This window comes from Colius striatus, chromosome W (genome assembly GCF_028858725.1).
Source record: "Colius striatus isolate bColStr4 chromosome W, bColStr4.1.hap1, whole genome shotgun sequence".
NCBI classification, from domain to species: Eukaryota; Metazoa; Chordata; class Aves; order Coliiformes; family Coliidae; genus Colius; species Colius striatus.
In genome coordinates this window covers 41,443,144-41,464,507 of record NC_084789.1, presented here as the reverse complement: position 1 = coordinate 41,464,507, position 21,364 = coordinate 41,443,144, and the positions used below count along the sequence as shown (strand labels likewise).

The 21,364-nt window shown below is 68.9% G+C and overlaps 3 protein-coding genes across 3 annotated transcripts; all 3 read right to left on the bottom strand.

Annotated features, from left to right (window-relative positions):
- Window positions 1–67: 67 nt before the first annotated feature.
- On the bottom strand, window positions 68–4,668 carry LOC133628542 (progranulin-like). Its single transcript, XM_062016851.1, has 12 exons — window positions 4,608–4,668; window positions 3,326–3,423; window positions 3,113–3,190; window positions 2,927–3,011; window positions 2,739–2,842; window positions 2,515–2,656; window positions 2,308–2,414; window positions 1,943–2,048; window positions 1,764–1,861; window positions 841–1,077; window positions 346–648; window positions 68–266 (listed from the first exon to the last, which is right to left on the bottom strand). The coding sequence occupies exons 2-12, from the start codon at window positions 3,407–3,409 to the stop codon at window positions 147–149; spliced, it is 1,464 nt and encodes a 487-aa protein (XP_061872835.1). The 5' UTR covers window positions 3,410–3,423; window positions 4,608–4,668; the 3' UTR covers window positions 68–146.
- Window positions 4,669–5,154: 486 nt separating this feature from the next.
- Window positions 5,155–8,289, bottom strand: LOC133628559 (transmembrane protein 98-like). The gene is made up of 7 exons (XM_062016920.1): window positions 8,244–8,289; window positions 6,889–7,143; window positions 6,632–6,763; window positions 6,269–6,302; window positions 6,079–6,194; window positions 5,916–5,975; window positions 5,155–5,421 (listed from the first exon to the last, which is right to left on the bottom strand). The coding sequence occupies exons 2-7, from the start codon at window positions 7,017–7,019 to the stop codon at window positions 5,217–5,219; spliced, it is 678 nt and encodes a 225-aa protein (XP_061872904.1). The 5' UTR covers window positions 7,020–7,143; window positions 8,244–8,289; the 3' UTR covers window positions 5,155–5,216.
- A 2,213-nt stretch (window positions 8,290–10,502) lies between these two features.
- On the bottom strand, window positions 10,503–21,218 carry LOC133628485 (rho GTPase-activating protein 27-like). Its single transcript, XM_062016707.1, has 16 exons — window positions 20,797–21,218; window positions 19,814–20,559; window positions 16,860–17,267; window positions 16,282–16,497; window positions 16,008–16,109; window positions 15,842–15,909; window positions 15,683–15,770; window positions 14,802–14,906; window positions 14,422–14,520; window positions 14,257–14,338; window positions 13,373–13,498; window positions 12,453–12,551; window positions 12,213–12,290; window positions 11,968–12,102; window positions 11,053–11,158; window positions 10,503–10,968 (listed from the first exon to the last, which is right to left on the bottom strand). Exons 2-16 carry the CDS (start codon window positions 20,537–20,539, stop codon window positions 10,791–10,793), a joined length of 2,616 nt encoding a protein of 871 aa, XP_061872691.1. The 5' UTR covers window positions 20,540–20,559; window positions 20,797–21,218; the 3' UTR covers window positions 10,503–10,790.
- Window positions 21,219–21,364: the final 146 nt, after the last annotated feature.

The window sequence follows — 21,364 nt, the reverse complement described above, 5'->3', positions numbered from 1 at the left end:
TTTCCCTCCACCTCCTGCCTCAGTTTCCCTGCCACCCCCCCCTCGAGGAGCACAGAGGGGAGGGGGCTTATCCTAGAAACCTTTTATTGAAGCGGCGTCTCCCAGGGCTGGGCTGGGCTGGGGGGCTGAGGGTGACTCTGGAGCCATCAGAGCAAGCCCCTGCGGGGAGGGGGCAGGTCCCAGCGCTGGGGGCTGCAGCCCCAGCCCCCCGCCAGGCAGCGGGACCCCCCTGGGCAGCAGTGGCGGCCGTTGGAGCAGCAGGAGCCCTGCGGGGAGAGACGGCCTTGAGGAGCTGGGGGGTTGAAATGGGGGTGTGGGGGTGTGTTGATGCCCTCCCCAACTCACCTGCGGGAAGGGGCAGCACCCCCAGGCCCCCCCCGGGGCACGGCAGCAGCGCTGGCCGCTGTGGCAGGAGCGGGTGGCATCGCAGGGCACGGCCCCGGGGGCTCGCAGCGCCATGGGGACCCCGGCTGGGCGGGGGGCTGGCAGCACAGGGGTGGGCAGCAGCAGCACAGGGGTGGGCAGCAGCAGCACAGGGGTGGGCAGCAGCACAGGGGTGGGCAGCAGCAGCTTCTCGCAGCTCTGGGCAGCCTCGTTGCAGGTGTAGCCCTGGGGACAGCAGTGCTCGTGGTCCCGGCAGCACACGGCCTGGGTGGGATAAAGGAGGCAGGGAGGGGGATTAATGGGGCACCCAGTCGTGGGGGTGCCCATGTGGCATCTCACCCTCTGACCCATCTACCCCCCACCTCATCCACAGCACCCCATGGCCCTGTGCCCATGATCCCTCCCACCCTGGCACAGCCCCCCCCCCCCAACCATCCCAGGACGCCCCCCACGGACCTGCTCGAGCGGGCAGCAGCCCCAGGTGCCCAGGCTGAGGCGGCAGCACGTGCTGCCATCGGGGCAGCTGGTCTCCTGGTCACACCTGACGCCCCCAGCCCGGGTGCTGCTCAGCGCCGGGCTCTTGCGCAGCCACGGCCGCCGCTCCCCGGCCGCCGCCTGCAGGCAGCTGCCCCCCTCGGGGTCGCACGTGAAGCCTTGGGGGCAGCAGTGCACGTGGTCGGGGCAGCACACGGCCTGGGGGGGCAAAACGTGGAGGGGAGGGGGAGCTGAGAACAGTTTGTACCCCTGGGCACCCCCCCAAACCGTCCGTCCCCCCCCAGCTCCATCCCCACTTGGAGGGGTGGGGAAATGGGGACCCTCTTGTCATCCTTGTGTGTGTGTCCCACGGGTCACACGATGGTCCCTGAGCATCCCAGTGGCCTCAAGGCCTTTAAACTGGTCCCAGTTAGCAAAGGCGTGTCAGCCCCCTCCCCTCCATGCTCATGGGCCATCAGGGGAGTGGGAGCCCCATGCTTGGGGGCCTGGGGACAGGGGACATCACCCTGCACAGGGGACAGCAGCCACTGTTGCTTTTGGGGGGAACAGGGCACATCTCCCTTGTCCCTCCTGAAGCAAGGGGTCAGCAGGCATCATCCCTTCCAGAGGGACAGGGGACATCTGCCCTTGTCCCTCCTGGGGGCACAGGAGACGCTGGCCACCATCCCTGCCAGGCCACAGGGTCACCAGCCCCCATCCCACCCAGGGCACAGGTGCCCTCTTGAATGCCCCACATCCCCTCGTGCCCCAGCTCCAGGAACCCTCCAGCCCCATCCCCCCACCAAGGACACCTCAGCCCCCACCCCAAAGTGGGTCCCCCCTGCCAAGTGGTGACCTCCAGGGTGTCCTTGTCCCCCCCTCACCCCCCCAGGTGCCCCCCAGACCTGCTCCAGCGGGCAGCAGCCCCAGGCCCCGGAGCTGAGGCGGCAGCACGTGTTCCCATCGGGGCAGCTCGTCTGGTCGTCACAGCGCACGTCCCGCCCTGGCACGGGGCAGTCAGGGCTGGAGGGGTGCCCCCCAGCGCTGGGGGGGCTGTCCCTGGGGCAGTGGGGGGCGCTCTCACCTTTGGGCAGCAGTGCCAGGGGCTTTGCTGAGGTGCAGGTGGAACGCTCCAGGTCGCAGGTTGTGCCCTGGGGGCAGCAGTGGAGCCCGTCCCCGCAGCACACGGCCTGGCATGGGGCACACATGGGCAGTGTCAGTGCCAGCAGGGACAGAGGGGGCGATGGGCAGGGGGCTGGTGCAGGGGCAGGGCACCTGGTACTCAATACGGGGGGGCATGGCAGAGGGGTGCCCAATCTGGTATGGGGGGCCCAATTTAGAGTGCATGGCATGGCGGGTACGGTCCCTGACGGGGAGGGTGGCCCCTGGTCCTGTGTGCTGGGGGCGTGCTGGTGGGCACAGGCTGCCCAGCGTGGGCTCTGCACTCACGTTCTGGAGCGGGCAGCAGCCGAAGTGGCGCGTGGGCAGGCGGCAGCACGTGGCACCGTCGGGACACGCCGAGCGCCCGTCGGGACACAGCACCTGGCGCAGCACCACTGCAAGGAAGGGTGGCACGGCACAGACACGGGCTCCCCGCGCCCCCACCGCCTCCCTGCGGCCCCCACACGCCTCCCCCGGGGTGGGCACAGCCCTTACCTGAGGCCGGGGACTGGCGCTTCCAGGCGGGGAAGGTGGTGCCCATGGGCAGGGCTCCGGCGGGCGAGACGCAGCGCCCGTGTGCCAGGTCGCAGGTGGTGCCGTGGGGGCAGCAGTGCACCTTGTCGGCACAGCACGAGGCCTGCGGGCACCAGGCACACCCCCTGTCACCACCCTGTGCTCCGTGCCCACCCCCACGACGTGCCCCCCAAACCCCCCCGTACCTGGGGCATGGGGCAGCAGCCCCACGCGCCGCCCTCCGTCACGCAGCACGTGGCATCGTCCGGGCACTCCGAGTGGCCATCGGGGCAGGGGATGGCACGAGGGGCTGAGGGTGGGTGTGGGGTCAGGGACGTCCCTCCTTGTGCCCACCCCTGTGTGCCCCCCTCCCCACCCCTGAGCCCCGCCATACCAGGGGAGGTGACACAGGAGGCGCCGTCGGCGCTGCAGCGGGAGCCTCGGGGGCAGCAGCGGTGCCCGTGGGCACAGGGCACGTCCTGCGGGCAGAGAAAGGGGCGTGGAGGCGGGGGGGAAGTGAAAAGACCCCCCCAAAGGATAGAGGGAGAAGGGGAAACTGAGGCAGGGGGGGTATGCTCACCCCTGGCAGCGGGCATGAGGCTGTGGCGGGGCACGGCGAGCCATCCTGGCACAGCCCCGCGCTGCTGGCGGGCACCACCTGGGGTGGGGGCAACACCGGGGGTCACCAGGGCTGGGGGGGTCCGTGAGGGGTGTCCCCAGCCCCTGGCACTCACCAGGGGTCAGGATGGGACGGGGGGGGGTCAGTGAGGGGTCCCCCTCCCCTGGCACTCACCGGGGGGGCAGGGCAGGGCTGCCCATCAGGACACGGCTGCCGGGCTGCAGCCAGCGCCAGGCACAGCAGCACGAGGCTCCTCATGGCACCGGGGGCACCTGTGGGCACCGACCCCCCGCGGGACCCCCCCCGTGCCTCAGTTTCCCCCCAGCTCAGCGCCCTGGTGCCACCCCCCAAGCTCAGGTGGGTGCTGGGCAAGCCCCGGTGCCCTCCCCCGTCCCAGGCTGCTGGGGGGCTGCGGGGGGTTCCCCGGGGTGCCCAGTGCGGTGTGTGGCACCCCCGGTGCCAGCCGCAGCACCCCGATGCCATCTCCCTGCGGTGCAGGATGTGGGGGGGCCCCATGAGCTTCCCCCCCCGCCCCACTTCCACATCACTTTCACTTCCCCGTGCCCACGTGCTGTGCCCCCCCCGCGCCTGCTGCGCCCTTCCCCACCGGGAGGGGGAAACTGAGGCACGGACAGACCTTGGGCACTGCCCCCCCACCCCAGCCGCCAGGACCCTGCCAAGGAAAGGGCTCAGCTCCTGCTCCCAGTACCCCCCAGCCCCATGACTCCCAGTGCCTCCCCGGACCTTCCAGTGCCTCCCAGTGCTCCCAGTATCCCCCAATACCCCCATCCCCATGACTCCCAGTGCCCCCTTGGACCTTCCAGTGCTTCCCAGCACCTCCCAGTGCTCCCAGTATCCCCCAGTACCCCTCATCCCCATGACTCCCAATGTCCCCCGGACCTTCCAGTGCCTCCCAGTATCCCCACCGCCATGACTCCCAGTGCCCCCTTGGACCTTCCAGTGCCTCCCAGTATCCCCACCGCCATGACTCCCAGTGCCCCCTTGGACCTTCCAGTGCCTCCCAGTGCTCCCAGTATCCCCCAGTACCCCTCATCCCCATGACTCCCAGTGCTCCCCGGACCTCCCAGTGCTCCCAGTATCCCCCAGTACCCCCATCCCCACGACTCCCAGTGCCCCCTTGGACCTTCCAGTGCCTCCCAGTGCTCCCAGTATCCCCCAGTACCCCTCATCCCCATGACTCCCAGTGCTCCCCGGACCTCCCAGTGCTCCCAGTATCCCCCAGTACCCCCATCCCCACGACTCCCAGTGCCTCCCGGACCTCCCAGTGCCTCCCAGTGCTCCCAGTATCCCCCAGTACCCCCATCCCCTCGACTCCCAGTGCCCCCCGGACCTCCCAGTGCCCCCCCGCCCAGGACTGCCGGTGCCCCCGGCCGCTGCAGCGGGTCGCAGGGCCGGCAGCGCCCCCCGCCCGCCCCCGCCGCCCCCCGCCCGGTACCGCTGCAGCTCGCGCGGGGTCACAGCCGCACCGCCAGGGTCGCGCCGCGGGACAGCCCCCCAAGCCCCGCCCCCCGCTCCCCATTGGCTAACAGCGCCGCTCTGCCCGGCTCCCATTGGCCAGCTCGCGGAAAGGGGCGGGGCAGGGGGCCGGAGCGTAACCCCGCCCTCGGCGCCGCGTGACGCACCGCCACGTGACCGCAGCCCCCCCCCCCCCCCCCCGGAGCGCGTTGGGTGCGATGAGTGTGTCGGGTCTCAGCCCGGGGAGGTCCCGGCGCGACCCCTGCCCGGCCCCGCTCAGCCACACAGCCCCACGGCCCCTTGCACTCCCACCATTCCCCCGCAAAGCCCCTCGGTGTCCCCCGACCCTCCCAACCTGCCCCCAAACCCTCTGCCAAGCCTCCCAAATCCCCCCTAAACTCCCCTCCTTCCCCCCTAAACCCCTCCAGACCCCCCTCAACGTCCCCAAACCCTCCCAATCCCCCTCTCCCAACCCCTCTCCATCCCAAAAGCCACAGTGCCAACGTAGCCCCAGACACACCCCGTCCCTTCGCAGGGGGTGGGATGCCCCCGGGCGGCTCCCGGGGGGGTTTATTGGAGGGGAGGGGGGTCAGATGGGCGACTGCTCGTGGCGGAAGGGCTCGGGGGGGAGCGGGCGGGGGGATTCGGTGGCCAGGGCAGCCTGGCGCAGGGCTGCCATGTGCTCCTCGGCCGCTGCCAGCGAGCGCTCGACCCAGAGGCGAGCGGAGGGTTGTTGGCACACGGAGCGGCTCACCAGCACCAAGTGACTGACGGACAGCAGCAGCGCGGCGGCCCTGCGACACGCGGGGACACGTCACCCCACGCACAGCCCCACGCACAGCCCCACGCACACACACACACTGCTGCTCTGCCTCAGTTTCCCCGGCTCTGCTCCCCTCCCTGGGTCATGGGGTGGGATGTTGGTGTGCCCCCTGAACCCCCTAAACGACACCCATGGGGATCCCCCCCTCCCTGGGTCATGGGATGTGATGTTGGTGTGTCCCCCTGAACCCCCTAAACAACACTCATGGGGATCCCCCCCTCCCTGGAGTGGGATGTTGGTGTGCCCCCCCTGAACCCCTAAATGACACCCATGGGCATCCCCCCCTCCCTGGGTCATGGGGTGGGATGCTGGTGTGTCCCCCCCCACTCCCTAAATGACACCCCTGGGGATGCCCACCATCCAAATCATGGGGTATGATGCCGGTGTGCCCCCCCTGAACCCCCCAAATGACACCCATGGGTGTTTCCCCTTTCCCCAGGGAGGGTCCCCATCACCCCCCATCACCTGGCATCCAGCAGTTTGGGGTCCAGCGGTGGGTACATGGATCTCACCACATCATCCACCCTGCAGCAGGGCCAGCCTTAGCCACAGGGCACACAGTGGGGACCCCCAAACACAGTGACTCCCCCCTAGAACCCCCTCCCTGGCCCTGCCACCCCCCTGTCACCTGGGGCTGATGCGTTTGGCCACCACCACGATGTCCCCCAGGCTGGAGGGGGATTTGAGGCGAGCTCCTGAGCCCATGGTCATGGCCACCAGCTTCTCTGTCAGCGTGTGGCAGATCTGGGGACACACACACACGGTGGGAGGGGGGACAGGGGGGGCACAGTGGCATCAGTGCCACCCCCAGCACTCACCTTCAGGATGGCGATGCAATGGGACACCAGACCCCTGTGGAGAGGGAGGGGGAGGTGAATGTGGGGGGACATCCCCCCAAATCCTCAGCTCCCGTGGCCCCCAGAGCCTTGGCACACTCCCACCCACCCCCCAGCTTGGGGATCATCCCTTTGGGGGCTTGCCCATGCCTTGGGGACCCCAAAATCCACTGCCCATGCCTTGGGGACCCCTCAAATCTCTGCCATCCCATGCTGGGGTGGGGTTGGCACTGCTTGGGGGTCCCCTGCAGTGGGGACATACATTTTGGGGGTGAATCTCTGCCATGCCACGCTTGGGGGTGCCCAGCAGCAGCAGGGGCATGTTTTGGGGTGCCCCAGACTCACGAGGCATCCTCCAGCCAGTCCTGGCTCTCCAGGATGGCCTCGATGTGGGGGTTGCTGATCACCACGTCGTCCAGCTCCAGCTCCGACGGCTCCGACGGCGTCTCGGCTGTGCCCATCAGATCCACGATGGGTCTGGAGTGAGGGGACACACGGGGACACCCCTGGGGACGGTGCCACCCTGGCGCCAGGGCTCCCAGGTGCCCCCGGCTGTGGGTGTCCCTGGCACAGGGGCACAGGGGGTGCCGCCGGGCGCTCACCTGGTGTCGGCGCGGTGCCGCAGGGCTTTGGGGCGGCAGTACCGCTGCCGGCACACCACCACCAGTGCCACCAGTGATGCCAGGAAGATGGTGGCCAGCACCCCGATGGCCACGATCACCACGGTCTCCATGGCCGGGCCCCGCTGCCAGGGGGGGAGCTCAGGTGCTTGCTGCCATCCGGGCACGGAGGGGGCTGCGCTGCCGGGGGCACCCCAAGGCTTGGGAAGCCCCCTGCACGGGCTCTCGCCACGCACCCTGCACCCCAAAACACGGGCAGTCACCCACACACAGTCCCAAGGGGCTTTTCCAGGGCAGTGCCAGCCCTGGGGCACGAGGGGGATGCAGCAGGGGCTATAGGGACCCCAAATCTGGTCCCAGTGGAACTGTGGGGACCCCCCAAAGCCTTGTCCCTATGGGGATCTGTCTCTATGGGACCATGGGCACCCCCAGAGCTCTATCCTCATGGGGATCCCTAAGCCTCATCCCTATGGGGCTGCAGAGACCCCAAAGCCTGGTCCCAATGAGGCTGTGGGGACCCTCCAAATCTGATCCCTATGGGGACCTGTCTCTATGGGGCCATGGGGACCCCCAGAACCCCATCCCTATGGGGCTACAGAGACCCCAAAGCCTGGTCCCAATGAGGCTGTGGGGACCCTCCAAATCTGATCCCTATGGAGACCTGTCTCTATGGGGCCATGGGGACCCCCAGAACCCCATCCCTATGGGGCTACAGAGACCCCAAAGCCTGGTCCCAATGAGGCTGTGGGGACCCTCCAAGTCTGATCCCTATGGAGACATGTCTCTATGGGGCCATGGAGACCCCCAGGGCCCCATCCCTATGGGGCTACAGAGACCCCAAAGCATGGTCCCAATGAGGCTGTGGGGACCCTCCAAGTCTGATCCCTATGGGGACCTGTCTCTATGGGGCCATGGGGACCCCCATCCCTATGGGGCTACAGAGACCCCAAAGCCTGGTCCCAATGGGGTTATGGAACCCCCCCAAGGACCTGTCTCTATGGGGTGATGAGGACCCCCAGAGCTTTGTCCTTATGGGGACCTCTGAGCCCAGTCCCTACGGGGGTCCTGTCTTTATGGGGCCACGGAGACCCCCCAAAGCCTTATCCCTACGTGCACCTCCAGAAGCCCCCATTGCCCTGAGCCCTCCCCAAAGCAGCCCCCACATCCCCCATCCCCACGGTGGCGGTTTGCAGCTCGCTGGCCGCTCCTGCCTCAGGGCCCAGCAGCCCGGGGCTGAGCCGGCGGGCTCCCTGTGTTGGCGGGGTGAGGGTCCCGCGGGGTGTGGGGGTCCCGCGGGGCTGTGGGGGGATGCCCAGCCGCGGCCGCCCCGTCCGTACCTGCAGCTGCCCCGGGGGCTCGGCCGCGGGCACCGGCACTTCCGCACCCGCCCGGGAGCGCCGCAGCCCGACCTTTACACCCTGACTCATGCGGGGCCCCCCCGCGCCGGGCAGGGGGGGCACAGCACCGACACCCCCCCCCGCCCCGTCCAGCCTCACTCCCGCCTTCTGCCTTCCCCCAAAGCCCGGCAATTGCAGCGGTTTGCGTCCCATCGCCTTCCTCTCCCATCCCCTCCCTCTCCCCGCGGGGCTTGGGGACATGCGGGGGGGTCACACGCACACACACAGAGTGGCCCCGTCCCGCAACCCCCCCCCGCCCCCTTTCCCACTGCGATTAATGCCTTAAGAGGGATTTTGGCTGCTAAAGCCGCTCCTGCGCCGTAACCCCTTGGTGCCTGGTCCCGGGGGGATGCGACAGCCCTGGGGGGGATGCGACAGCCCTGGGGGGGGATGTGACAGCCCTGGGGGGGATGCGACAGCCCTGGGGGGGATGTGACAGCCCTGGGGGGGATGTCCCGACCCCCGGCACTGGGGGGGTCCCTGTTCCCGGATGGGTTGGGGTCGGATCCTTTTTGTGCAACGTCGAGCATTGAGCTGAGGGGGGACGGGGGGGGCGCTGCTGCTGCTGGGGAGTCGGGGAGGGGAGACCGTGGTGTTGGGGGGGTTCTGGGGGGAGTGATGTAGTTGGGAGGGGTCTGGGGGGGTGATGCTGTCCAGGGGAGTCTGGGGTCCCAGTTAGGCTCGGGGTGGGGGGCAGCTGATGTTGTTGAAGGGGTCGGGGAGTCCTGGTGAAGTTTCGGGGTCCCACGGCGGGGGGGTGTCTCTATGGGGGGGTCCCACAGCGGGGGGATGTCTCCATAAGGGGGTCTCAGGAGGGGGGGGGATGTCTCTATGGGGGGGGGGGTCCTGCCCAGCCTTTGGGGGGGACGTCGCTCCCAGGGGTCCCTCACGACCCCGGGGGTCCCGTAACTCCGCGAAGGGGGGACACGCTCCGGAGGGTCCCATGGAGCAGGGGGGCATCGCTGCTGGGGTCCCGCACGGCGCCGGGGCGGGGGGAGGAGCGACCAGTCCCTGGGTCCCGCCGGGGGGGTCGCCCGCGGTCCCGCCCCGTCCCGCAAAGCCGCGCTCCCCCCCATCCCTTGGCGGGTCCCTGCGCGGGGCTGGGCGGAGTGACCCCCCCCCCTCGAGCCTCCTCCTCCCGCGACCCCCCAAACCCCCCCCGCACCTGGAGCCGCTCCGCGGTGGCCGCGCACAAGATGGAGCCGGGCGGGGGGCGCGGAGCGGGGCCGGCAGCGGGATGCTGCCCCCGCCCCCCCGGGCCCGCCCCGCGCCCCGCCCCGGGGGGGCCCCAGGGCTCCGCCAGGGTCTCGGGCTCTCCCGGTCCTGCCCATCGCTGCCCTCACGAAGCTTCTCCTCCTGTCCCCAAGTCATCTCCTGCTGTCCCACTGTGTCCCCAAACCCTCCTCACTGCATCCCAAAGGGTCCCCAAAGTATCCCCTGGTGCCCCAAGGTGCCCCCCCCGCACCCCCAAAGCATCATCCCCTGTCCCAAAGTATCTCCTGCTACCTCCAAATGTCCCCACTGCAACCCAACGTGCTCCCCAAAGCATCCCCTTGTGCCCCCAAACCTCCCCACTGCACCCCAAAGGGTCTGTCATGACCCCACGTGTCCCCCTGACATCCCCAAGGGTCCCCCTGCACCACAAAGTGCCACTCCTGTGTCCCAAGTGTCCTCATCACCCCCCAAAGTGCCACTCCCGTGTCCCCAGCACCCCCAAGTCCCCAGGTGTCCCTGCCGACCCCCAAACTGTCCCCTCCATACCTCAACCGCCCCCACTGTGCCCCAAACCCCGGCCACATGCCAAGCTGTCCCCGTTGTGTCCCCAGATGCCACTGCCCTGTCCCACAGCATCCTCCTCCTGTCTCACAGCATCCTCCTCCTGTCTCACAGCATCCTCCTGCTGTCCCTGCCATGCCTTAGTGGCCCCATTGCATCCCAAAGGTCCTTTGATGTCCCTTTTACGTCCCATTCTGTCCTCCTTGTGCCCCACATCATCCCCATGGTGACCCCAAGTGTCCCCACTGCAGCAGGGTGACTGGGTGGCACTTGTGAGTTTGATGCCACCCAGGAGGGGCGTCCCAAAGCACAGGGCACACGGTCCCCACACTGCCCTCTGGGGATGAGGAGGTCCCCTCATGCTTGCTGGGTACAAAGGGCACTGGGGGTGTGCCCGGGGTGCCACCACAGCCTCATCCTCGCTGCTCAGTGCGCTCTTTATTGGGGACACGGCGGTGGGCTCCTGCCCCCCGTCCCCACGGGCACAGCCCGACCTGGCACCTCCATCCTCCCACCCTGGGGCCACCACATCAGCAACCACAGGGCTCCACCTCATCCATGGGAGACCCCCCCCCACCGCAGCCCCCTGGGGCTCAGCCAGGGCTGGCAGGGGGGCACTCGGGGTGCCCGCAGCTCCACCCCCCCTCCCTGCAGCGTGCCCACGGGCCGGTGCCAGCCGCCAGTCCTTCCCCCGGGCGCGGGGGGCAGGGTTTAGCCCTCGGGGAAGATGGAGCTGCAGTGGTTGAGGATGTGCTCCACCACCTGGTTCTGGAACACCATGTGCACGGCCATGGGGGGCTCCTCGCTGGCCGGGCGCAGCAGCGTGGGCCCGAAGACGATGGCCAGGCTCTGCACAGACATGCGGTTCTGCTCCCTGCGCTGCGTCACCCTGCACGGGCACGGCCACTGCGTCACCCACGGCCCCTCAGCCAGCCTGGGCGAGCAGGGGAGGGGGCAAGGGGGCGGCTGGCACCTGCAGAGGTGGCGGAACAGGGTGCTCATGGTGTCGTGGTGGGCGGCAGGGAGGGACAGCACCAGCTCACGGACGCAGCGGCTCCGTCTGCTCGGGTCCTGCATCTCTGCCAGGGCGGCAGGGGCAGGGGGACTGGCTCTGGCTGGCCCAGAGGCTGTCCCCATCCCTGTCCCCATTGTCCTCATCCCCATCCCATCTCCACCTCCATCCCCATCCCCATCCCCATCCCCATCCCTGTCCCCGTCCCCATCATCCTCATCCCCATCCCATCTCCATCCCCATCCCCATCCCATCCCATCCCATCCCATCCCATCCCCACTCCTGTCCCCATCATCTTCATCCCCATCCCATCTTCATCCCCATCCCATCTCCATTCCCATCCTATCCCTGTCTCCGTGTCCATTCCCATCCTCATCCCTATTCCCCTCCTGTCCCCATCCCCATCCCCATCCCCATCTCCATCCCCATCCCCATCCCCATCCTCATCCCCATCCCCATCCCCATCTTTCCTCATCCCATTTCCATCCTTATCCCCTCCCTTCTCCATCCCCTCCCCATCCTTGTCCTTATGGCCATCTCCATCCTTGTCCCCATCTCCATCCATGTCCCCATCTCCACCCTTGTCCCCATCCCATCCCCATCCTTATCCCCTCCCTTCTCCATCCCCTCCCCATCCTTGTCCTTGTGGCCATCTCCATCCTTGTCCCCATCTCCATCCTTGTCCCCATCTCCACCCTTGTCCCCATCTCCACCCTTGTCCCCATCCCATCCCCATCCTTATCCCCTCCCTTCCCATCCCACCTCTATCCCCATTCTGATCCCACCTTCATCTCTATTTCCTTCCTTCCCCATCTCATCCCTGTCCTCATCCTTTTCCCCAGCCCCTCCCCTCCTGTCCCCACCCCCAGCTCTCACTGATGGCCGCGATGAACTTGTCGAAGTGGCCGAAGGGGACGAGTGGCTCTGGCAGCTCCCTGAAGAAGAGCTTCAGCGCCCCGGTGATGACGTGAACATCCTCCCAGCGCCCGTCATCCAGGTCCAGCTGCTCGTCTGGGGACCGAGGGAGCACCTCAGGCAGCTCCCAGAGCCCCAGGAGCCCCGTGGGGAGGGGAGGAGGGATGCCCCGTTCGCCCCCTGCTTGTGCCCGCGGGTGCCCTCACCGTGCTCCACTTTGTAGCGCAGCTTCTGGATGGTGGCCAGGTTGCCACTGACCCGGTACAGCCCGTCCATGTCCAGACCTGGCAGGGGATGGGGGTGAGGATGAGGAAGCTCCCACTTCAACCTCCGGCCACCCACGTGGTGGAAGATGCCCGAGGCGGGTGGCACACGGTGGCAGTGCCCCTGCACTGGAACTCCCGAGCCTGAAGGCTGTAGCCCCCCTGGCTTTGCCCCCCCGGTACCTCTCCTCTCCACCGTCTGGATGCAGAGCAGGACGAAGCGCGGCACCGTGCCCCGCTCCCGCTCACACAGCGCCTGCAGCGGGCAGCCGAAAACCTGGTCTGCAAAACAAAACCCACCACCCTCAGCCACGGGATCCCCGGGGCAGGGACGGGAGCATCAGCCGCGGCATCCCCGGGGCAGGGACGGGAGCATCAGCTGCGGGATCCCCGGGGCAGGGACGGGAGCATCAGCTGCGGGATCCCCGGGGCAGGGACGGGAGCATCAGCCGCGGGATCCCCGGGGCAGGGATGGGAGCATCAGCCACGGGATCCCCGGGGCAGGGATGGGAGCATCAGCCACGGGATCCCCGGGGCAGGGACGGGAGCATCAGCCTCGGGATCCCCGGGGCAGGGACGGGAGCATCAGCCGCGGGATCCCCGGGGCAGGGACGGGAGCATCAGCCTCGGGATCCCCGGGGCAGGGACGGGAGCATCAGCCGCGGGATCCCCGGGGCAGGGACGGGAGCATCAGCCGTGGGATCCCAGGGGCAGGGATGGGAGCATCAGCCACAGGATCCCCGGGGCAGGGACGGGAGCATCAGCCACGGGGTCCCCAGGGCAGGGACGGGAGCATCAGCCGCGGGGTCCCCGGCGCAGGGACGGGAGCATCAGCCGCGGGATCCCCGGCGCAGGGACGGGAGCATCAGCCGCGGGGTCCCCAGGGCAGGGACGGGAGCATCAGCCGCGGCATCCCCGGCGCAGGGACAGGGACAGTGACACACAGCCGGTGACATCCCCGAGGGTCCCGTGACCGCCCCCCCGTGACAGCAGGGAGGGACGGGACGGGATGCGCTCGAAGCCATCACCGAGGTGCCGCGTCCCGGCTCCGCCCCGGGCTGCCCGCGCCCCCCGGGGGGGTTCAGCCCCATCCCAGCACCCACCCTTGATGTAGCCCCTGTCGCGCAGGGACTGCAGCGTCGGCCGCCTCTGCAGGAACTTGCGCAGCTTGTTCCGCACTTTGCTGGATTCGCTCTCGCCGCTGGCGCTGCCCACGGCCTGCCCGGGCACTGCCGGCCACAGGGGACACGGGGGGACACGTCAGCAGCGCCCCGAGGGGCCGGGCTGGGGGGAGGAGGGGGCTCCTGGCACCGCAGGGAGCTGCGGGCACGGCGGGGCGGCCGCTTCCCTCCCCCTGCCCGGGGTGGGTTTGTGCCTGTGGGTGGGTTTGTGCCTGGGGGTGGGTTTGTGCCCGGGGGGTAGGTTTGTACCCAGGGGGTGGGTTTGTGCCTGGGGGTGGGTTTGTGCTTGGAGGTGGGTTTGTGCCCGGGGGTGGATTTGTGCCCGGGGTGGGATTTTGCCCAGGGGGTGGGTTTGTACCCAGGGGGTGGGTTTGTGCCCGGGGTGGGATTTTGCCCAGGGGGTGGGTTTGTACCCAGGGGGTGGGTTTGTGCCCATGGGTGGGTTTGTGCCCAGGGGTGGGTTTGTGCCCGGGGTGGGTTTGTACCCAGGGGGTGGGTTTTTGCCCGGGGGGTGGGTTTGTGCCGGTGCCCGCGGGGTGCCCAGGGGGTGGGCTTGTGCCCATGGGTGGGTTTGTGCCCGGACGTGGGTTTGTGCCCAGGGGGTGGGTTTGTGCCCGGGGGTGGGTTTGTGCCTGTGGGTGGGTTTGTGCCCAGGGGTGGGTTTGTTCCCGTGGGTGGGTTTGTGCCCGGGGGTGGGTTTGTGCCTGTGGGTGGGTTTGTGCCCAGGGGTGGGTTTGTGCCCGTGGGTGGGTTTGTGCCAGTGCCCATGGGGTGCCCGGGCTCCCTCCCCTCTGTGCCTCACTCACCCGCCCTCCTCTCGTCGCCGAATTCCCGGGAGCCGAATTCCGCCCCGCTCTCAGCCTCCTCCTCGCCAGGGGGGTCGGTGCCCTGGGGAAGGGGCAGTGTGAAACCCCTCGATGCAGGCGGGTGCCCGTGGCAGGGGGTGGGTGAGGGGGTGGGCACTCACTCACCATCCTGCTGATGCCGTCGGCGATTGCCTTGTGCCAGGCGACAATGACCTGCTCCGAGTCGTGCTGCAGGAGGAACTCGGAGCCCTCCCGCGTCTTCAGCTGCAGGGGGCAGTGTTGGGGGGGGTCAGGGTGGGGTTGGGGGGGCTGTCTCGGTGCCCTCAGTGTGGGGTTGTGGCTGAGAACTGGCAGCCAGCTCGTGGCACTGGTGCCCACAGCGGGGGAGCTGCTGGAAACCCCCTCCCCGTGCCAAGCCCAGGAGGAAAAGCCCCTCTTGGGGACATCCCCTGGCACCGCTCCCTTCAGCGCTGGGCTGAGCAGGGTGGGTGCCACCGTGCCAGACCCCTCGTGGGGATCCCCCACCCCACTGTCACCCAGCTCACCTCCAGGACGTGCTTCTTGCTGGACTTGTCCCTGGCAGCCCAGGCCAGCGTGGCCCCGCTCAGCTCCACGGTGTGCTCGGGGGTGCTCAGGGTGCTGGGCTGCCGCTGCGGGGCAGGGACCAGGCTGGCACCCACCCGGAGGGGATGGGGACGCTGCTGCCCCACCTTGCCAGGGGGTGTGTGGGGGTGTGGGGGGGTCCTCTAGGAAAGCAGGAGGGGCAAATGTCCCCTGAGGGACACGTCTGTCCCCTCCTATGGCCCTGGAGTCTCACACTGTGCTGCTGCCGTGGCACCAGCTTGGGGACACCCCTGGGACAGCCCCAACCCTGCCCAGGGACCCAGGGGAGGGGGCTTCAGCTACAGAGCCCCTGTTGCAATATCCCATGGGGTTGGAGGGGACAGAGCCCCCAGAGAGGACAGGACAGCCCCTGGGGAGGGGACAGTCCTTGGGGAAGAGCATCAGCCCCTCCCCTCTGCTCTGCTTTGGGGATGCCATGGCCACGCTCCCTTGTTCCCCCAGCCCCTCTCCCTCCCTGTTTCCCAGAAGGGCCCCCCCAGCCCGACCCCAGCACCCCTGTCCCAGCTGTGGGCCCAGCACCCCGTTCCCTCCCCCGAGGGGGTTCTGTGCCCTGTCCTTCCCCTCCCGCTGTCGCTGCAGGGTGTCGCAAGAGCTTCTGCATCCGGGCGCCGGGGAGGGGCTGGGTCAGGCACCGCTTCCTCCCTGCTCTGGGAGCCTCTTAGGGTGCCCTGGCACCTGCCTGGCCCCATGCCATGGGTGCTGGCCCCATGCCATGGTGGCTGGCCCCATGCCGTGGGTGCTGGCCCCATGCCGTGGGTGCTGACCCATGTGCTGGCCCCACAGAGGCCGTCGGGGCTCTTACCAAGGCACCGGCAGCCGAGTGCTTGGAGTCCTTGAAGAAGGTGAGGATCCTGCCCTCCAGCACGGTCCAGGAGGAGCTCCAGTTCTTCCTGGGGAGCAGAGGGAGGTCAGGCAGGGTCCCTCCCCCTCCCAGGACCCCTCCCCAGTGCCCTGTGCTCACCGGAGCCTCTTCCCCCTGTCCACCGTCTTGGTCCTGTTCAGCACGCCGGCTTTCTCCAGGCTCTTCAGCTGGAAGGCAGAGCGTGGCACGGGCTCAGCTTTGCCCACCCCAGTGCCAGGGCAGGTCAGGGGGCAGGAGGGGAAGGCTGCTTGCTCAGAGTCCTGACCTTGTCCTCCCTGAGCCCTGGCACGGTGCTGTGCCAGGCCAAGAGCCCGCTGTCCTGGCTGGAGCCGCTGCTGGCCCGTTCCTGCCGGCCACCAGCCACTGCCTGGGGACAGGGGGAGGGAGGATGGGGTGACGCTGTGCTGGATGGGTGCTGGGCACCCCCTGCACCCCACAGCCCCTGCCTTCTGCTTTCATGAGTCCCTGAGGATGCCCATCCCCTGGAGACCTCCCCAAACCCCCCATCTGTGTTGCTACCCCCAGTCCCAGCCCCGTACCGTGTCGGGGGTGAAGTACTCGGGGCAGAAGACGGTCCCCTCGGGGTGGCTGTGCCCATACCAGCCCGGGGGTGAGCCCAGCTCCTCAGGGGGCCTGGGGGACAGCCAGAAAGTGCCCCCCTGATCGTAGGAGCCTGCAGGTGAGTAGTTCTCCTCGGAATAAGCCTCCAGTTCATCCGCTGACAGGTCGGGATAGTCTGTTTCTGGAGTGGGTGGCTGGAGAGAAGAGACAGGACAAAACCTTGTGCATCTGCATCCCCAAGCCACGACCAGCCCAGGCTGTCCCCATCTCCATCTCCACCTCTGTCTCATGCTTGTCTCCATCATCTCTATCTTGATCTCATCCCTTTCTCCACCTCCATCTCATCCATCTGCATCCCCATCCTCATCTCCAGCTTGTGTCCATCTCCATCCCCATCTCTTTATCTCATCATCCTTATCTCCACCCCCATCTCCATCTCACCTCCACCTCCATCCCTGTCTCCCCCTCCACCTCCATCCCTGTCTCCCCCTCCATCTCCCTCCATCCCCACCCCTGCCTCCCCCTCCCCTCCCGCCGTGCCTCGCTGGGTGCTCACCCTCTGCTCCATGGCACCGCACCGGGTGCCCCCAGGGTACCTCTGCTGGCAGCCAGCTCCGTCTCCTGGCCTGGGGAGGTCCCACGCCGTCTCTCCTGCCACCCACTGCCAGCCAAAGCCCTGTCCCCCTCCTCCCTCCGGCTGCTGCTCCCAGGGCGGCCCGTCGGGGCTGGGGGCGGGGGAGGAGGCGGCACTCACTCCATCCTCCCCGAACGGACAGTCCCACGTGCTCTCGCCCGTCCCGGGGTTGTAATAGAACAAGTGGCCGGTGCTCGTGTCCGTGTGGGTCTCCCACTGCCCCCCCGAGCCGCCGGGCTCCTCCGGGGCCGCCCCCGCAGCCGCCTCCTCCCGCAGCTCCTGGATGTTGAGGTAGATGGGGGCGGGTGACTCCTCGGGCTCCTTCTGCGCCTGGGGGTGGGGATGGCGATGAGTGAGGTGAGACACGGGGCTCCTGGGACATCCCTGGGGCTGGGGGGGCACGAGGGGGCTGGGGAGGGGCTGAGGGGATGGGGGTGTTGAGTCTGGAGAAGAGGAGGCTGAGGGGAGACAGCAGCCCTCTCTGACACTCCCTGGCAGGAGTTGAGGCTGGAGCTGAGGCAGAACTGTTTCCCTGAGAGGGGTGTGAGCCCCTGTGCCAGGCTGCCCAGGGAGCTGGGGGAGTGCCCAGCCCTGGAGGGATCCCAAACACACAGAGCTGAGGTGCTGAGGGCCGTGGCTCAGTGCTGGGCTGAGCAGGGTGAGTTCAGGGCTGGGACTGCAGCAGCTTCAAGGGCTTTTCCACCCAAAACGATTCTGTGATCACAAGAACCTCCAGGATCTGCACTCAGAGCATCAGCACCCAGCACTCGTATCTACACCACCAGCATCCAAACAGTCAGCACCCCCAACACCTGCAGCCCTGACAGCACCCATCAGCAGCACCCTCAGCCCCTGCACCCACGTCTGCAGCACCCACATCCGCTGCCACCCGCCCCAGCACCCTGACCCCACCGAAGGCCACAGCACCACGTCCCACAACAAAGCCCCCAGCACCCCTGGCACGGGCTGTGCCCTGCTCCACGGGGCTGCTGGGGGCTGGGGGGACACATGCCCTGGGACTGGGATGTGGAGGGGTGGGGAGTCCCCTCCTGGCACCCTTTGATCTCCCCGGGTTTACAGCCTCCTGCCAACCGCCTTGGGGACAAAGGTCCCCAAGCCCAGCCCTGCCTGTTGTCACCCAGTTAGGGGGGGGACACAGCAGGTGGAGCAACCCTGGGGACACTCTGGAGAGTGGGGGGGGGACGCACACAGACCAGCCTGAGCATCCCCCTCATCACCCTCCCCCTGCCCCCCAAAAGCCCCCTGCAGCGAGTGGGGCTGGAAGCCCGGTGCCAGGGGTCACCCTGCTCTTGGGAACACAGGACATGGGGGTGCCAATGGCAGCCCCCCCAGCACAGAGTCCCCCCCAGCACCTCCCTCCCTCCCACGGGCACACCCCTGGGGGTTTGTCCCCCCCGGGTGGGGTGGGTGCTGGGTGCCCCTCACCACTTTGTGACACATCCCTTGGCACCCACCAGTGCCCGGTGCCACCTCCACAGCGCAAACACCCGCGGTGGGAGCTTGGAGCAGTGGGGAAAGCGGGGGGCAGCGACCCCCCAACACCTCCCCCGACCCCCACGGCTGCCGCCTACCTTCCCCAAGCGCAGCAGCCGCGCCACGCCGCTCCGGGAGCGCTCGCCCATGGCGCCGGGCACCGGGCAGGGCGGGGGGCAGCGGGGGGCTCCGGGAGCGCCGCAGCCTGCGCCCGCCCCGCGCCGCCCTTCCTGCCCGACTCCGCAGCGGAAGAGCCGCCTCCGAGCGCAGCGCCTGGCCCCGAGGCGGAATCGCCTCGTTTCTCGGGCTTCTCGTCACCTCCACTCGCCCCCCGGCCCCGCGGAGGCGCGGCGGGACGGTGCCGGCCCGGGGTGATGCCGGTGCCAAGGCAGGGTGAGCCCCCTGCAGGTGCGGCTGCGGCGGCTCTGCCATCCCCTGCCCGCAGGAGCCCGTGTGCCCCCCGCACCGGGAGCGCCCCCCGGCCCCGCAGCTGAGCGGGGTGCAAAGAGCTGCGGGGGTTCCTCTGCCACAGGCAGGTCAGGGGTGGAAAATGGGGTGGAAACGTCACAACCCTCCCAACACCCCCTTTTCCCTCTGATAACCCCCCCCGCGAGGCACTCAGAGCATCGAATGGGGGGTGCTGAGGCTCAGGGTGCTGCGGGTGCACCCCAAGAGAGGTGCCGGCAAGGACGTGGGACCCCCTTTCTCTGCTGTCACCGACTCACCCCGCTGTGCCCCAGCCTGTGGCGGTGCTCTGGGGGTCCCATGTGGGTAGATGGTGTCCCCCCTCCCCTCGGGTGTCCCCGCAGGAGGGGTGCAGGGGGGAGCCCCGGGGGGAGCAGGGCAGGGTCCCTCGCTACTTACTGGCGTGGTTTTTGGGGCGGTGGGGTGCACCCAGCACCCACCTCCGGCAGTGGGTGCTGCACCCAGGTGAGGGAGCAGCCCGGGGAGGAGTCCCAGCGCTTCCCTGTTAACCCTTTGTGCCTCCTCTCACCCCGGAAACGCTGCTGGGACGGGGTGTGGGAGCCCTGAGAGCCCTGAGCCCCTCACCCCGGGCTGGGGGTGCCCGTGGGGAGGGGAGGCTGAGCATGGGGGGTGCCAGAGGGGGGGTGCTTGGTGTGGGGGTCGCTCCCCCCCTCCCTGAGGAGGCAAAAGCTGTGTGTGGGGGATGTTACCCTCAGGTTTGCCTGCCAGGGTCAGCTCAGGGAGGGGACACGGGGGTCCTGACAGTGACAGCGGTGCCAGGGACACCCTGGGTGCCACCTCTCTGCCTTGTGCCAGGGGTCATGGGACGTGGGGCTCTGGATCAGCTAGGGGTCCTGCCCTCCCCCCCCAACCCCTCAGCACCGCTTTTGGGGGCAGTACTGGTGATGTCACTGTACCTGAACCGTGTGGCTGGGCCGCTGCCACCTCCTACCCGTGTCCTTGTCCTTGCCAGGGGGGTAGAGGGTCTCAGAGCGGCTCTTCCCCAGCGGCTGAGCGCGTGCCAGGGGGTCCCCGTGTGCCCCCACGCTGGTGGCAGCAGCTGGTGCCCGTGTCATCCGTGCCAGGTCATCCAGGGAGTGCGAGGGTCTCACAGGCTCAGAGGTGTGGGGGCTCAGCCCCGGGGGCACCCGGAAAGAGCTGAGCACTGGTGGTGAGTCCCTGCTGGGCACGAAGTCCTTCCTGGGCACCGAGTCCCTCCTGGGCACCGAGTCGTTCCTGGGCACCGAGTCCTTCCTGGGCACTGAGCATCCTCTGGATGGCTCCTCTGTCTGGGGGGCGCCGATGAACCGATACTCGTAGTCTGGCCGGGGAGGGAGCGAGGCTGTGGCTGTGCCCGTGGCCGTGCCCGTGGCTGTGCCCGTGCCCGGGGCTGGCACGGCATGTCCCGGCGGTGAGGGGTCGAGCGGGGCCGGGCTAGCGATGGGGGGCAGCTCCTTCACGTACTGGGCAGGGATGTAGAAGGGTCGGGGGTCCCCGCTCCTCTTGACGTGCCACCAGTGCGGGTTGGTGCGTTTCAGCAGCACGTAGCGCTCGTTGGGTTTGATGGACACCAGGGTCCCGTCCTTGGCTCGGTACTCGAAGCCATATTCCACCAGCACCAACGCCTCCTCCGCCGCCTCCATGGCCGCCCCGGCCGCTCTGCCTGCGGGACACGGCCCGGGGAAGGGGCTGAGGGCAACTCCCGATGCTTCTCGGGCTACCGGAGACCCCGGAGGAAACCAACCGAGGGGTCCCCGCTGAGCCCCGGCCCCACGCGGCCGTCCCACAGCGCACCCACACCCGCCTCCACCAGCCCCCGAGCCGCCGCCTTGGCCACGCACCACCCCCAGCCCCCCAGAGCCCCCCGAGCCCGCCGAGCCCCCGGGCGCGCAGAGCTCACCTGCGGCGGGCGCGGAGCTCACGGCGCCGCCTCCCGCTGCCGCCGCGCCGGGCTGGGCCCGACTCGCCCCGTTTCCTGCCTCGACCAGACACGGGGCCGGGCTCCTCGGCGGCTGCCCGGCCCCCGGCACGGCCTGGAGGGGGGGACACGCGACCCCTGTCCCCTCCCGTCGGGGCGATGGAGCCGCGTGGCTGAGGAAACGTCTCCTCGGGAGGTTCCTGCTGCAGGAAGGGCCCTGCCCCGCGGCTCAGCCGGGATCCGCCGCCACGGCCTCCCCGGGGAAGAAACCCATGGCGGGGGGTCTCACGGGAGCTGCCCCGCCCGGGCTCTTGCCCGCATCTCTCCAGGGAGTCCCACTGAAGGGTCCCCGGGCAGCCCAAACCCTCCCGGGAGCGCTGGTGGGGGAAAACCACCGGAGACGGCGACGGCAGTGGGGAGGGAAGCGGGACTGGGAAAATGGGGAAGGCGCTTTCAAACAGCCTCCAGGAGCCTGGAGGACGGGCAGGGACAAGGGAGGACGGGCACGGAGGACATGGGATGGGCACGGAGGACACGGGATGGGCAGGGA